Raw genomic sequence first — 13,460 nt, 5'->3', positions numbered from 1 at the left:
GTTTTCTTAGAAATATACTATCTTTTGGATGTTTTTACCAACTATAGATATAGTTCTTGCTGGCATTCATCCTTGCAGATCCATTTGCCCAAATATTTGGAAGGAATCAGATTCAGTGCTCTCTAATGGGATCAGTACATTTGTAAAGCTTTGTGATCATCAGGTTTTCTAGGGTTTGGAATGTAAATGTGAATTGAACCCTTCAGTCGACATTAGTTTGTTTAGGGTGTGTTGAAGACTCCTCAGTGAGGCAGCAGCTGGATTTGATGAACTGCTAATGTCTTGGTTTTTTTAGGTAGGTAGGTTGTGTGTGTGTGTGTGTGTGTGTGTGTGTGTGTGTGTGTTATATACACATGTTTTTCTTTCCTAAATTTATTAAGTATTGGCAACAGTTTTCCTATGTCTCAGCTTACATATAAGTGTTTTTATCTTGTATTATGTTGTGAACTACCCTGAGATCTACGGATGATGGGTGGTGTACCAATTCAGAAAATTAAAAAACAAAAATAGAGACCTGTTAAAAATTTGTTGCCAAGTAGGGATAGACAAGCATTTATCGCACAATGCATATTTTACACTTTGTAATGTCATAAATGTATATTGCAGTAACAGCTTTCTTTCATTTAAAATGTATTATGGGTAAGAAGTCTATTATATTATTATATAATATAAAATGCAACATATATATGAGAGAGGGGGTCTTTCATCAACAGTATGATGTTTTCATGTTATTTTAATCTCAATCTGCTGGCTTCCTTTGAGTCACACATAGTTTTGAGTCTATTCTTTGGGTATAAGAACTTCTTGAGATTAGCTGTTTGTGTATGAGGATGCAATTTGATCATTTTTAAAAAAGATCATTTTTATCTTTGAATTTATCCTTCAGAAAGAGTGTACATATATTTTCAGGTTTATTGATTCATGTCATTTTAAAGAGCAGTTACACTGTTTTCTTCTTCCACCATCTCTGATATTTTCATTATATCATAAACAGTTATTTAACAGGCACAGTATTTTTTTAGATTTTTAAAAAATGAAATAGAACAAATATTACAGTTTTTGTATAAGAACAGTGTCTCAACAAATTACAGATTAACCAAAAGGTGAGAGGGGAAGTGTTTGTTTAATCCAGGCTTCCTCAACCTCGGCCCTCCAGATGTTTTGAGACTACAATTCCCATCATACCTGACCACTGGTCCTGCTAGCTAGGGATCATGGGAGTTGTAGTCCCAAAACATCCAGAGGGCTGAGGTTGAGGAAGCCTGGTTTAATCTATAGTTTGTTGAAACATTGTCATTAATTTATTAGCATTAGTATTATTAGTATTAACAATAACCTGCCCTTCTCCTTAAGATCCCAGGGTGGGTTACAACATTGAAACACAATATTTAAAACAACTTACAATCACAGAAATAGGGTGAGTCACTTTATTCACCTCAAGTATCAAAAGCCAGCGTAAAGATGCATGCCTTTCATAACTTAGGGGCTGCCACAGATAATTCCCTCTCCCGGGCCAGCCCCACCTGCTAGTCTTTGAGCTGTATTAGGGCTGTGCACAGATTCCCCTATTTGTAAATCTGGGTCATTTCTTAATTTAACTGCATCCAGTGCAGAACTCTATTATATACAAATTGTATTACAAAAAATATATAAACATATCCTTGTCATCTTCAAAATTATTTCCAGTGATCTATATGGCTGAATAATTTTACCTAATTATTCCAGTACACAATAAGCCTATTCTGTTTTAATTGTCAAGTTGCCTACCTTCCCCCACAATATTAATCAAATTTACCTTATGAGCTAATTCCCACAATCTTACTATCCTGTCTTCTAGCATAGGAATAAATATTTTCCTCCATTGTACTATAGAGTACCACGCATTGCTCAGGATTTCTAAGAAACACCAAAATCCTGAGATTTATAAATGCAAAATATATATTTTTAGTTTCTTAATTTAAAAAAAAATTCTAATGTTGCTGGATAAACAATAATATACAATCCTGCCAAATTTGGTTAAAATCAGCCAGTTTTAAAAGTTTCACTCCATGAACTTGGTTGAACTGAAGAGCAGGCTCCAAGCTATAGGATTTGATGATCTGCCAAGCTTGTTTCCCTTGAAACTTAATTCTTTTAAGGCAACATACTGCCACTCAACATCTTTATGACTGTCTCCATAATACATCCAGCATCTACTTCGTTTTCTTAGAAATATACTATCTTTTGGATGTTTTTACCAACTATAGATATAGTTCTTGCTGGCATTCATCCTTGCAGATCCATTTGCCCAAATATTTGGAAGGAATCAGATTCAGTGCTCTCTAATGGGATCAGTACATTTGTAAAGCTTTGTGACCATCAGGTTTTCTAGGGTTTGGAATGTAAATGTGAATTGAACCCTTCAGTCGACATTAGTTTGTTTAGGGTGTGTTGAAGACTCCTCAGTGAGGCAGCAGCTGGATTTGATGAACTGCTAATGTCTTGTTTTTTTTAGGTAGGTAGGTTGTGTTTGTGTGTGTGTGTGTGTGTGTGTGTGTGTGTGTGTTATATACACATGTTTTTCTTTCCTAAATTTATTAAGTATTGGCAACAGTTTTCCTATGTCTCAGCTTACATATAAGTGTTTTTATCTTGTATTATGTTGTGAACTACCCTGAGATCTACGGATGATGGGCGGTGTACCAATTCAGAAAATTAAAAAACAAAAATAGAGACCTGTTAAAAATTTGTTGCCAAGTAGGGATAGACAAGCATTTATCGCACAATGCATATTTTACACTTTGTAATGTCATAAATGTATATTGCAGTAACAGCTTTCTTTCATTTAAAATGTATTATGGGTAAGAAGTCTATTATATTATTATATAATATAAAATGCAACATATATATGAGAGAGGGGGTCTTTCATCAACAGTATGATGTTTTCATGTTATTTTAATCTCAATCTGCTGGCTTCCTTTGAGTCACACATAGTTTTGAGTCTATTCTTTGGGTATAAGAACTTCTTGAGATTAGCTGTTTGTGTATGAGGATGCAATTTGATCATTTTTAAAAAAGATCATTTTTATCTTTGAATTTATCCTTCAGAAAGAGTGTACATATATTTTCAGGTTTATTGATTCATGTCATTTTAAAGAGCAGTTACACTGTTTTCTTCTTCCACCATCTCTGATATTTTCATTATATCATAAACAGTTATTTAACAGGCACAGTATTTTTTAGATTTTTAAAAAATGAAATAGAACAAATATTACAGTTTTTGTATAAGAACAGTGTCTCAACAAATTACAGATTAACCAAAAGGTGAGAGGGGAAGTGTTTGTTTAATCCAGGCTTCCTCAACCTCGGCCCTCCAGATGTTTTGAGACTACAATTCCCATCATACCTGACCACTGGTCCTGCTAGCTAGGGATCATGGGAGTTGTAGTCCCAAAACATCCAGAGGGCTGAGGTTGAGGAAGCCTGGTTTAATCTATAGTTTGTTGAAACATTGTCATTAATTTATTAGTATTAGTATTATTAGTATTAACAATAACCTGCCCTTCTCCTTAAGATCCCAGGGTGGGTTACAACATTGAAACACAATATTTAAAACAACTTACAATCACAGAAATAGGGTGAGTCACTTTATTCACCTCAAGTATCAAAAGCCAGCGTAAAGATGCATGCCTTTCATAACTTAGGGGCTGCCACAGATAATTCCCTCTCCCGGGCCAGCCCCACCTGCTAGACTTTGAGCTGCATTAGGGCTGTGCACAGATTCCCCTATTTGTAAATCTGGGTCATTTCTTAATTTAACTGCATCCAGTGCAGAACTCTATTATATACAAATTGTATTACAAAAAATATATAAACATATCCTTGTCATCTTCAAAATTATTTCCAGTGATCTATATGGCTGAATAATTTTACCTAATTATTCCAGTACACAATAAGCCTATTCTGTTTTAATTGTCAAGTTGCCTACCTTCCCCCACAATATTAATCAAATTTACCTTATGAGCTAATTCCCACAATCTTACTATCCTGTCTTCTAGCATAGGAATAAATATTTTCCTCCATTGTACTATAGAGTACCACGCATTGCTCAGGATTTCTAAGAAACACCAAAATCCTGAGATTTATAAATGCAAAATATATATTTTTAGTTTCTTAATTTAAAAAAAATTCTAATGTTGCTGGATAAACAATAATATACAATCCTGCCAAATTTGGTTAAAATCAGTCAGTTTTAAAAGTTTCACTCCATGATCTTGGTTGGCTGTAGCTGGATGCTATTGCCAGACAGATGGTTCTCAATCTCAGGAACCATCATGCAAAATTTGATGATTCTCCTGCTTCAGCTGACACCAAATTCAGTAGTGCCAAGTCCATTCACAGGGGCAATCCAAAAAGAAAGATATAATCACAGTCCAAGGACAAAGCATACAGGCAACACAAGAGGTCCGGTCTGGAAGCAGTCCTAGGTTTGATCCCATTTGCTAGCTAAGGCATATCAGAAGACTTATACAAGGGTATTGATCCAGTACTCTGATCAGGAACTGAAGGCTTTTAACAATGAGCTGCAGGCCATTTGGATTGTCTAAGGAATCTCACCTGCTCATGAGGAGACTGCACCTTTAGGCATTGCCACTCCCCTGGGCTCTGTGCTGGTACCCTCTGTATCTTACGGAGAAGAGTGGGGTATCGTGATCCCCGAAGACCCTGAATACCTCTGCTCTGTTTCACTGTTTGTTGACACAGCATGCTCCTCTATAATGTGTGCTTTCGGGAATAACACATCCACCTCTGAAGAGGATTTCTCCTGTGTTGGCATGACAGTTACGATACCTTCAGAGGTGTCCAAATCAGTGCAGTTTTGAGAGGTTCGGTCTGACAACTTGATTCAAAGCGGCATTTGATGGTATTGAAACATAGACCAGACTGTGCTCTTCAATCTCAAGATCCATCACACAAAATTGGGTTAAGATATATTGGGTGTTCTAATTCATAGCGAACAGATGGGCAGGCAAAAAAACAACTTTCCAAAATTGTTGTGTGAGCAACCGTTAATCACCAGTTCCTTAACATGTGATATTACTAATAGTTTTACCAGTAGATCATAACCTCTTATGAGTTTAATCTCATTAATTATAATATTCTAAACTAACATTCTTTTAAAACATGACCAAAAAATGTGAAGCATATCTGCATTCCATGATCCACATCTCCAACAAATAATCACTATGTCAATATATAAACATCTCAGCTGTGCTGGTGCAATGGAATATTAGTTCATAAAAACTTCCTTCTAAATTTGTATGCATTGTTGAGGAATATGTTGCCGAATCCATTTCAATACACCTTGGATGTTTTGTATTAATTATTTATCCCAATTATTTTGATAAGTATTGTTTGATGTATCCAAGCTTGATGTATCCATGATATATGCTTTACTCAAGTGTTGTTGTGTCTGCTCTGCTATCATTAAGATTTCATTTCATTTTGATGATGAAAGAAGTTGTACATATTTTTAATGACAGACAAAAATAGAGGGAATATATGGCAATTTTCCTGACTACATTTACAAATGATTTTTTAAATGTTCTTGCTTATTATTTTGTGAAAATATGTCACCAACTGCAGAAAAAGAACCTACTCAAGCTAGTCGGTATTGAGAATGTTGACATGCTAAATATATATGTAGTCAGTGTTTTTTAGGCTAATTCTTGCTGTTCAGTGCAAGCTTTTGATTTGCTAACTCTTTCACCAGTAGAAGTATCACCAACTGAAATTTTAGTCATACTACTATGTGTAGTTCTTCAACAAGCAGCATTTATATTTTCAATTGGTGTTTTTGCTTTTTAATATAACATAGCCATCAATGAAATCATTTTATATAGGGTTACTCTGACATTGTCATAGTTTCCATGACATTGTCATAGTTTCCGTATGTATTTGTGACAATAAGGTATCTAAAATATACGTACTTTAGATACAAGGTATCTAAATACGTACTTTAGATACAAGGTATCTAAAGTACACGTGAATGTTTATTAAAATATTGCACATCTTTGACCATTAGTGTTCAGAGTTTGAATTTTGCGCCCAGCCATGGCTATAGCCTTCTTCTACCTCTTCTCATAAATTGTGGATAAAGACTTTTAATAGGCACTGCAGCTCCTGTTTCGTCTTGCTGGAGACTGCATTCCCTGGAGAACAGTAATCTTGCAAGAACACTTGTTTCCCTCTCTTTCAACAATTACGGCCATGAATAGCTAAAATTACTACCTATTATAGAAAGAAACTATTATATACAGATTTTTTTCTCAAGATTGTTGTGACAATGCTATTTTCTATAAGAAAAATCTAACACTTAAGATAAATCAAAAAGTGACCAAAGGAATTATAGGTTCCTTGGCATATCTGTCCCTGTGAAGTTAGTGTAATACAATCGTTTTATAAGTACCTACATGAAAGTGGAGTAATTAATAGCATTCATGACAGAGCCATCTAGTTTCCTTAGTTTGATTAAGTATCAAGACGAAAAGAGAAGAGGTTTGAAGTGTTTGAACTTAAGGCTTTCTATCTAGATTATATCCTCTAATAATGAAAGCACAAGAAAATTAGCTGGAAGGTCTATTGTAAGTTGGTGTGCAATGAAATCAAATACATGAATATAAGATGTGGCACAAGCAGCAGTGCTTCTGGAAAATATGTAGGTATCAAGCCCTGGTCTTCCTATATTCTATTACCTGTGCTATTTTTCTAGAAAAAGAGGTGCCAGAGGTGCTCATCATGAATGCCTCCCTTGTTCTCTTATAATGGCAATGGCACCCACCTGAGAGGTGTCAGAATTGAGTTCTGGCTGACAAAAAGCCCTGGCTATTACCTAATTTATATACTGGAACAACTAGCTGAGTTTGTCCTCAGTTTGTTCCTCCTTCAATGCAGAATCAGTTCGTTGTTCTGTCTATAGAATGAATAGTTTTAAAACCATATGAAGAGAGAAAATTAGCAAAGCATTCATGACTATAATAGCTGTTAAGAAATTAACTAAGCTATTTTTAGAAGCTGTTGAATTTCCTTTACAGGTTTTCAAAGGAAGAGGACCTAAGTATAGTATGTTCTTCTAAACAGGAAGATGATCCATTGGATTGCCTCCAACTATTATTCCAATTCATGGGTAGCATTCCATGATGGGGTGTAGATTTCAATTTAATGTGCCCTCTGTTATCTGTCTTCTCAACTTATAAACTAGGCTACAAAATATTTAACTATTAGACAGAAACATTATCATGCATCCTTTGGTTGGTTTCAGACAGCCATTCAAGCCAGTTAGAAAGTGTTGCTGCATTAATTCTTTTTTCCTAAGGAAATTCATAGGTATTTGTTTTGTTTTTAATTAACTGAAATTTAAGCAGAAGCATGATTACATTACTGATGTCTCAGAGCTGCTTTACACTTTACAGCTGTTACATAGGTCCTCGCCAAAAAATATTTCTGCATGGTGGCCATCTCAGGAACTGTAACATTTGCTGTATGGATTAACCATTCCTAGAGATCGTTTTAGACATATATTGATACATTTTATAAATTACTTACTGTAAAATATTTAGATTTCTTTTTTCCTTACATTATTGTTGCCACCGTTTCAGATATGTTAGAATAGTCATGATTCTGTTGATCTTATTTTTCACAAAGAAAAAACCCCAACCATTCAATCTTGAATTGAAGGATGGCTGCCTCAATAGAATTTAAAACCTGTGCATTGTGATCAAATCATATTGGAGTCTGTGCATATATTTCAAATCAATGCTTATTCATTAGTGTGTTAAAATTATACTGTATGTTTTAAGAAAAATATTAACACAGAATAAATTCTTGTTTTAAACATCAACTAATGCTACCTTGTTAACAATTTGTCTTAGTTTAGAATTTATAACATAAATGATAAGTATATTGGTCGCAATGTTTATAATTGTTATGTTATCCATAGCATGACGCTTTAAAGAAAAGACAATAAATACTGTAGAAATCTTTTGCTTTATTAACTTTGGGTTGCATCCAGACTTGCTGTTCCACTCACATAAGGGATGAAGATCTAGTGGAGGAAGAGAGCAAGGTGATTTTCACCAGTTCTCCCTTTCTCTACAACCCCCAGCACCACCTCCTTTGCTGGCCCCACGTCTTCAACCCTACAGAACAATATTTCAGGGTGCATCAGGAGCTGCGGAGGGGGAAATAAGTGAAAATCACCCCCTTTCTCTAGCGGAGCATCCTGTGGATGAAGTTCTGGATCCAACCATTTGGCTGTATTTCTTGTATTATATGGATCACTAAATATACATGGAGTCAACTTTATAAGACAGAAATCAAGATGCAATGAGAGGGAGAATATTTTATCAGCTATAAACTTCAACATCTGCTCATTGAACTTGTTGGAATTTGTATTTGCTTCTACTGGTTTTTACTTTCCCTTAGAATCAAGTATGGGAAAGAAAATATTATTCATATGGTCAGCATACTTTTTTATTTTGTGAGTTTATCATCTTAATTTTAAGCCATTAATTTGTTTTACATGCATATGCATGCATACTTACATGCATTAGTTATTTGCTTAATTGGCATTAAATTCCATTAAGTTCCAATGAGAAAGAAAAATTTAGGTCTCAGGCTTTTTCTCTTTAATTTTCAATTACATTACATTTGTTTAATTTTTTTTTAACTGTTCAGTCTAAGGCTTGTTGAGGTTGATTTGCTCCTGAACTGCTTTGTTCCCAGACATTGCCATCATCCCCAACTACCACCAAGTCCTCTCCATCTGATCCCATGACCACCTCCAGAGCTAATCAGGTACAGTATCATTCTACCATCTACACCATACTTTTCACGAGCGGCAGCTTGCAAACTGGAGAAAAAGATATGGTGGGTTAAGGTTTTCTTTGTTCATTTGCATATATACACCCATAATCATGGATATCTAATGCTGTTGTATAAATAATATTATTTTTAATTTGGTAAAAGAAATACATTTTAAAAAATCTATTTTAAGATACCCGTACATAACGTTTGTTGTTGCAATCCAAGTAGCCCTTGAGGGGCAAATAGAGCTTGCTTCTGCTCATCAGATTTTCTCACTTCTACCCCCCCCAACAGCTGTTCCTTAGGTTACACAGGGGGATTGTTGAATTGGCCAAGGCTTCCCAAGCAGCTCAGGGTGCTGCTGTCAGAACAAAATGATTCAAAAATTGTGGAGGACATACAGAGCTCAGTATGCAGCTCTTTGGACTGAGGTCTTTATGTATAATGTATCATTCACAGTGTGGGTTGATAGACTGTGCTTGTTTATAAAGAAGAATATGTTTCCTATATTAGCATGCCTGTTTACACATTGGGGGATTTTATGAGAAGTTATAGCCCTAGAATAAAGTAAAATGAATAAATAGTTATAGTCCTAGACGAAAATAAATTTGTTTTGTAAGATCAATGTTCAAAGCTATTTTAGCTTGAGCAAGTAATGATTATTTTCTTATTCTATGGTCTTTAATGCACAATCTTATTTGTAATTCATAGTCTTCAGTACTGACATTTATTAAGCTCATAAGCAATTTATTTACTTTTCATTCTGTACATCATAGAATAATATTTAGGATATTTAGATCTTTGTTGATAATTTTAATATTTCTTGTCAACCACTTAGAGGTTTCCCTACAATCAAGCTTCATACAAAATTTGTTAAATAAAATAAAAATAAAGTGAGTTGGATCCAAAGCACTTTTTTTTTTGCATACAAAAGGAGTGTTTTGCTTTTATTTTATATCCCAAGCTGGATATTGTGTAAAAAAAAAAAGAAACTAAAACCAAATATGTTTTTCTATTTGTGCAAGCAGGAAACTAAGAGAACTATTTTAGCACTGTAAGAAATATTTCACAAGCATGTGCAAGACAGCATGAGCAGCTGTTTTCCTTTCCTTCCAACTCATGATTCTTTGCCTCCAACCCTGTGTAATTCTTTGAATAACAATCAAACACGTTTTCATCTAAAAATGTTATATTGATTTTGAGGATTTTGGTAAAAAAACATTTAAATGTAAAGCATTTAAAACGAAGCATGTTGAATTTCTTGTGCTCTGTATTAAGAGCCAGTATTTGTTGGAGTACATGACTGACAATCAAATTGGGGGGTGGCTGCCTTTTTCATGCCCTACTTTTAAGCTTCCACCATCTAACTCAAGATAGAATGCTGGACTAGATTCTGGAGGACACTGCTCTGATGCAGGAAGGCAATTCTTTCTTGTGATAACAACCAAGCAGTAATCTCTCTGCAGTTTGCTGGTGATATGAATCAGTCCAACAAAATTAAACTGGCAAAACAAAAAGTATCATCCAAGAAAGAAAGAGGATAGTTAAGTATTGTAGAATTCCATCTTATTTGGGATATCTTATTTTAAATTATTTTAACTAGCTCTATGTTTTACTTGTGTACCTAATTATATTGGTCTGTTACTATAATAAATCATTCATTCATTCAGTTAATAGTTAAACAAGGCAGCTTCATAACCAATGGCTAGATTCTGACTTGTTTTGAAACTGTTTGAACTGTTTCTATTTTTAGTCTAGTGTAAGGTGATATACACTATATGTATATTTAAATTCATTTCTCTTTTGGACACTGTTGTATATGAAGAAAGATGTTACAGTCTTAAGCTAGCTTCTGGAAATATGTCTGCATTTTTTCATTGGTATAATTTATTTTATTCTCTAGACTACTATTTCAGCAGGAAACATGCAGCACATAAGACAATTATGGTTGTGCTGTTAATTCTGATGATAAGTGAAGTAGCTGGCAATTGTTTCTAGACTGTAGCTATGATTAACATTCAGCACCATCATATTGCCAAGTATCTGCACTGCGGCTGTCACATGAAAATTGGTTTCAGCTCGATAGTTTTCAAACACAATTGTACAGATATATATTTTGTTTTCCTATTTGTTCTGAGCAAGAAATGCTGCATTCAGTAACACTCAGGATAAAATTCAAAACCAAAGACATGCCTGGAATTTCATCTTTCATACACCACAATGTATAGTTTATTCAGATATTTTAAGCAATCTGAGCTAGATTCATGCTAGATTTATGGTACTGTTCCTCAAACTATGTTTTTCCACATGCCACAAAATGCCCTTAGTAGATTTCACTAAATGATTTGGAATGTGTCCTTAACATAGCTTCTGCCATTGCCAGTGAAGTTAGTGTGATAAATACTCTTGTTGCTTTATACTTTCCCCTTATTATAACAGGAACTGTGAATATTTTGTGTTACAGTAATATTGCTTCAAGCACTTTCTTTTTCTGGAGACCAATGAATACATGTTCTAGTAGCAAATTTAATCTGTGTTGTCTGTTGTTTTAAAGTAGTATAGTCTTAATTCTAAAGTAGTATAGTCTTAATTCTGATTTTATTTAATTCGGTTGCTCAACTTTATTCATACTATAGGAAAATATTGGCTCGCTACTGTTGCGATTCTTAGTATTTATCCTGCATTTAAATAGTAACGATGATTGTAATAATAAATGGTAGTGTAATCATTGGTTCTGGTTAAATTATTAAAGCCATAGAGAAGAATGAGATAAGAAAGGGAGAGGATTTAGTGCCTATGTCCCATTATGTATTCAGAGGAAGAAATAAGAAATTGTGTGATGGCAGGGATAATAGAAAGATAGTGACTCCAAAAATGCAGTGTTGAGAAAGGGACTGAAAGAAAGACTTGGGGAGAAATAAGAAGTTGTAGATGGCATGTTATGAATGATGATAGATCAAATTGAACAAATTAAGTAGGACGTACTTGCCTCCATTGTGAGAACTATCCTCAGTGTATTCGACAGGCTTTGGGGGAGCATATACATCACCTTGAACTTGGAGGAATGGTGGGGGTATTGGTTTAATAAAACAAATAATGCTTCAGCTTGTTTGTCTGTCTCTGCCCTAAAACTCTGGGTGAAGACTTGCACTACCTTCCTAAAATCAGATGACTATAATCAACCCAGGTCTATGGATGACCTCGTCCAGGAGCTTCATGTCCATATCAAACACCATAGCATGAGACCTTGCAGAACCCTTTAAGCAAAACATGCCAATGTGTAGAGTAGCAGTGTGACAATTTTGCTCTGTTCAGAGGGGAAATCTAAGCCTGATTTCTGTGTAGCAGACACAGAGTCTGACAGTTTGGCTTTTCACCTCAGTTCCCTCTGCAACAATTGCCACATTAAAGGGGGAGGGTTAGTCCCCCTTCTTATCAGCGCACAGAAATTTCCAGATTCAAGGACAAATCTTTAGGCACATAGGTTATATATTCCCTTTACTTAGTACAACTTAAGCATTACAGAAAAGAAGATTAACAACGTTATCAATAATAAAGATCAGTAGCATTAAAACATTATAAAAACATTACAGAGTGCAAGTTAGCATTACAAATCTACTGTAATAATTAATGATGCAGAGCTGAGACACCATTATTAAATCCTAATTACCAGAATCAACAAGGCTGGAATACAAGCAAAAGGTGACATGGTTCCTCTCAACTGAAAGAGAGAGAGATTCTCAAAGTAAGGGATATGTATACCTATTTTTTCCTTTGAAAGAGATAATTTTTCTAAACTTCCTCAGTTGTAAACTACTTGCAACAAAGTAGCCAACTACATGAAAGGGTTTCATAAAGCATATGCCAGAATACATACATTGCAACTTCAGCAATAAGTTTGATTAAACATAGTCTACTATCATCAAAGCAAAATAATTTTAGCAACATCTAATGAAACTACATCAAATACAGACAACTGCTATCTTAAAAAAAACATATCTGGGTAGACATGTTACATAGTCATATCAAATCCTAAATTATACAGGAAAATGTCTGGTTCACATCTGAGCGTACTAAATGTATCAATGTTAAAAATAGCTTTCTCTGTGAACACAACTTGTTTAAGTAATCTGTAAAGGAGGATTGATTAAGTAAGGCCCGTTCACTTTTTTAATAACGGGATACATCAAGAGTATTGGTTCAAGGTAGGGCATGGAGAGCAGTGATGTATGAGCCTGGTATGCAAGTCTGGCCTACCATTTTTATAAATTTAATTGTATTGCATTGGGGTAAGGCTATGGGGCCAGTTCCAATATCTCTGGAACCAGCCAAAATGGGTGCAAAAGTGGTTGTGGACATGGCAACAGGAGTATCTGCCCCAGCACTTTTGCAGCACTCTATCTGTGAACTAATACCTAGGAAAGAGTATAGTGTATTCCTCTCATCCCATTTCTGCCTGGTGGTCCAGAAGGGCAATGGTTGGAAAATTACTGAGAGTTTCTGGGGAAGCAAGTCCCCCCTCCCCTTCATCCAGACCTATGTCTGCTGGGGCAAAGCTGATTGGACACCTAGGAGTAGGGTAGGCAGCCAGATGGAATGGCCTCCTCACTGCCCCA

The 13,460-nt window shown here is 35.0% G+C and overlaps 1 protein-coding gene across 5 annotated transcripts in view; it reads left to right on the top strand.

Annotated features, from left to right (window-relative positions):
• The window catches only part of NOVA1 (NOVA alternative splicing regulator 1), a 151,380-nt gene that overhangs the window by 112,747 nt on the left and 25,173 nt on the right, over positions 1-13,460 (top strand). For 4 of the 5 annotated variants that reach the window (XM_083616111.1, XM_083616107.1, XM_083616108.1 and 1 more), the window contains exon 4: positions 8,764-8,835. The exons of the other annotated variant lie outside the window; for it this stretch is intronic. In XM_083616111.1, coding sequence (XP_083472237.1) covers positions 8,764-8,835 — 72 coding nt within the window. The remainder of the gene's footprint in view (positions 1-8,763; positions 8,836-13,460) is intronic. 5 annotated transcript variants of the gene reach the window in all.

The sequence above is a fragment of the Podarcis filfolensis genome, assembly GCF_964270895.1.
Source record: "Podarcis filfolensis genome assembly, chromosome: 1".
Lineage (NCBI taxonomy): Eukaryota > Metazoa > Chordata > Lepidosauria > Squamata > Lacertidae > Podarcis > Podarcis filfolensis.
The sequence above is the reverse complement of the archived record's forward strand: the minus strand, read 5'-3'. Positions and strand labels throughout refer to the sequence as shown.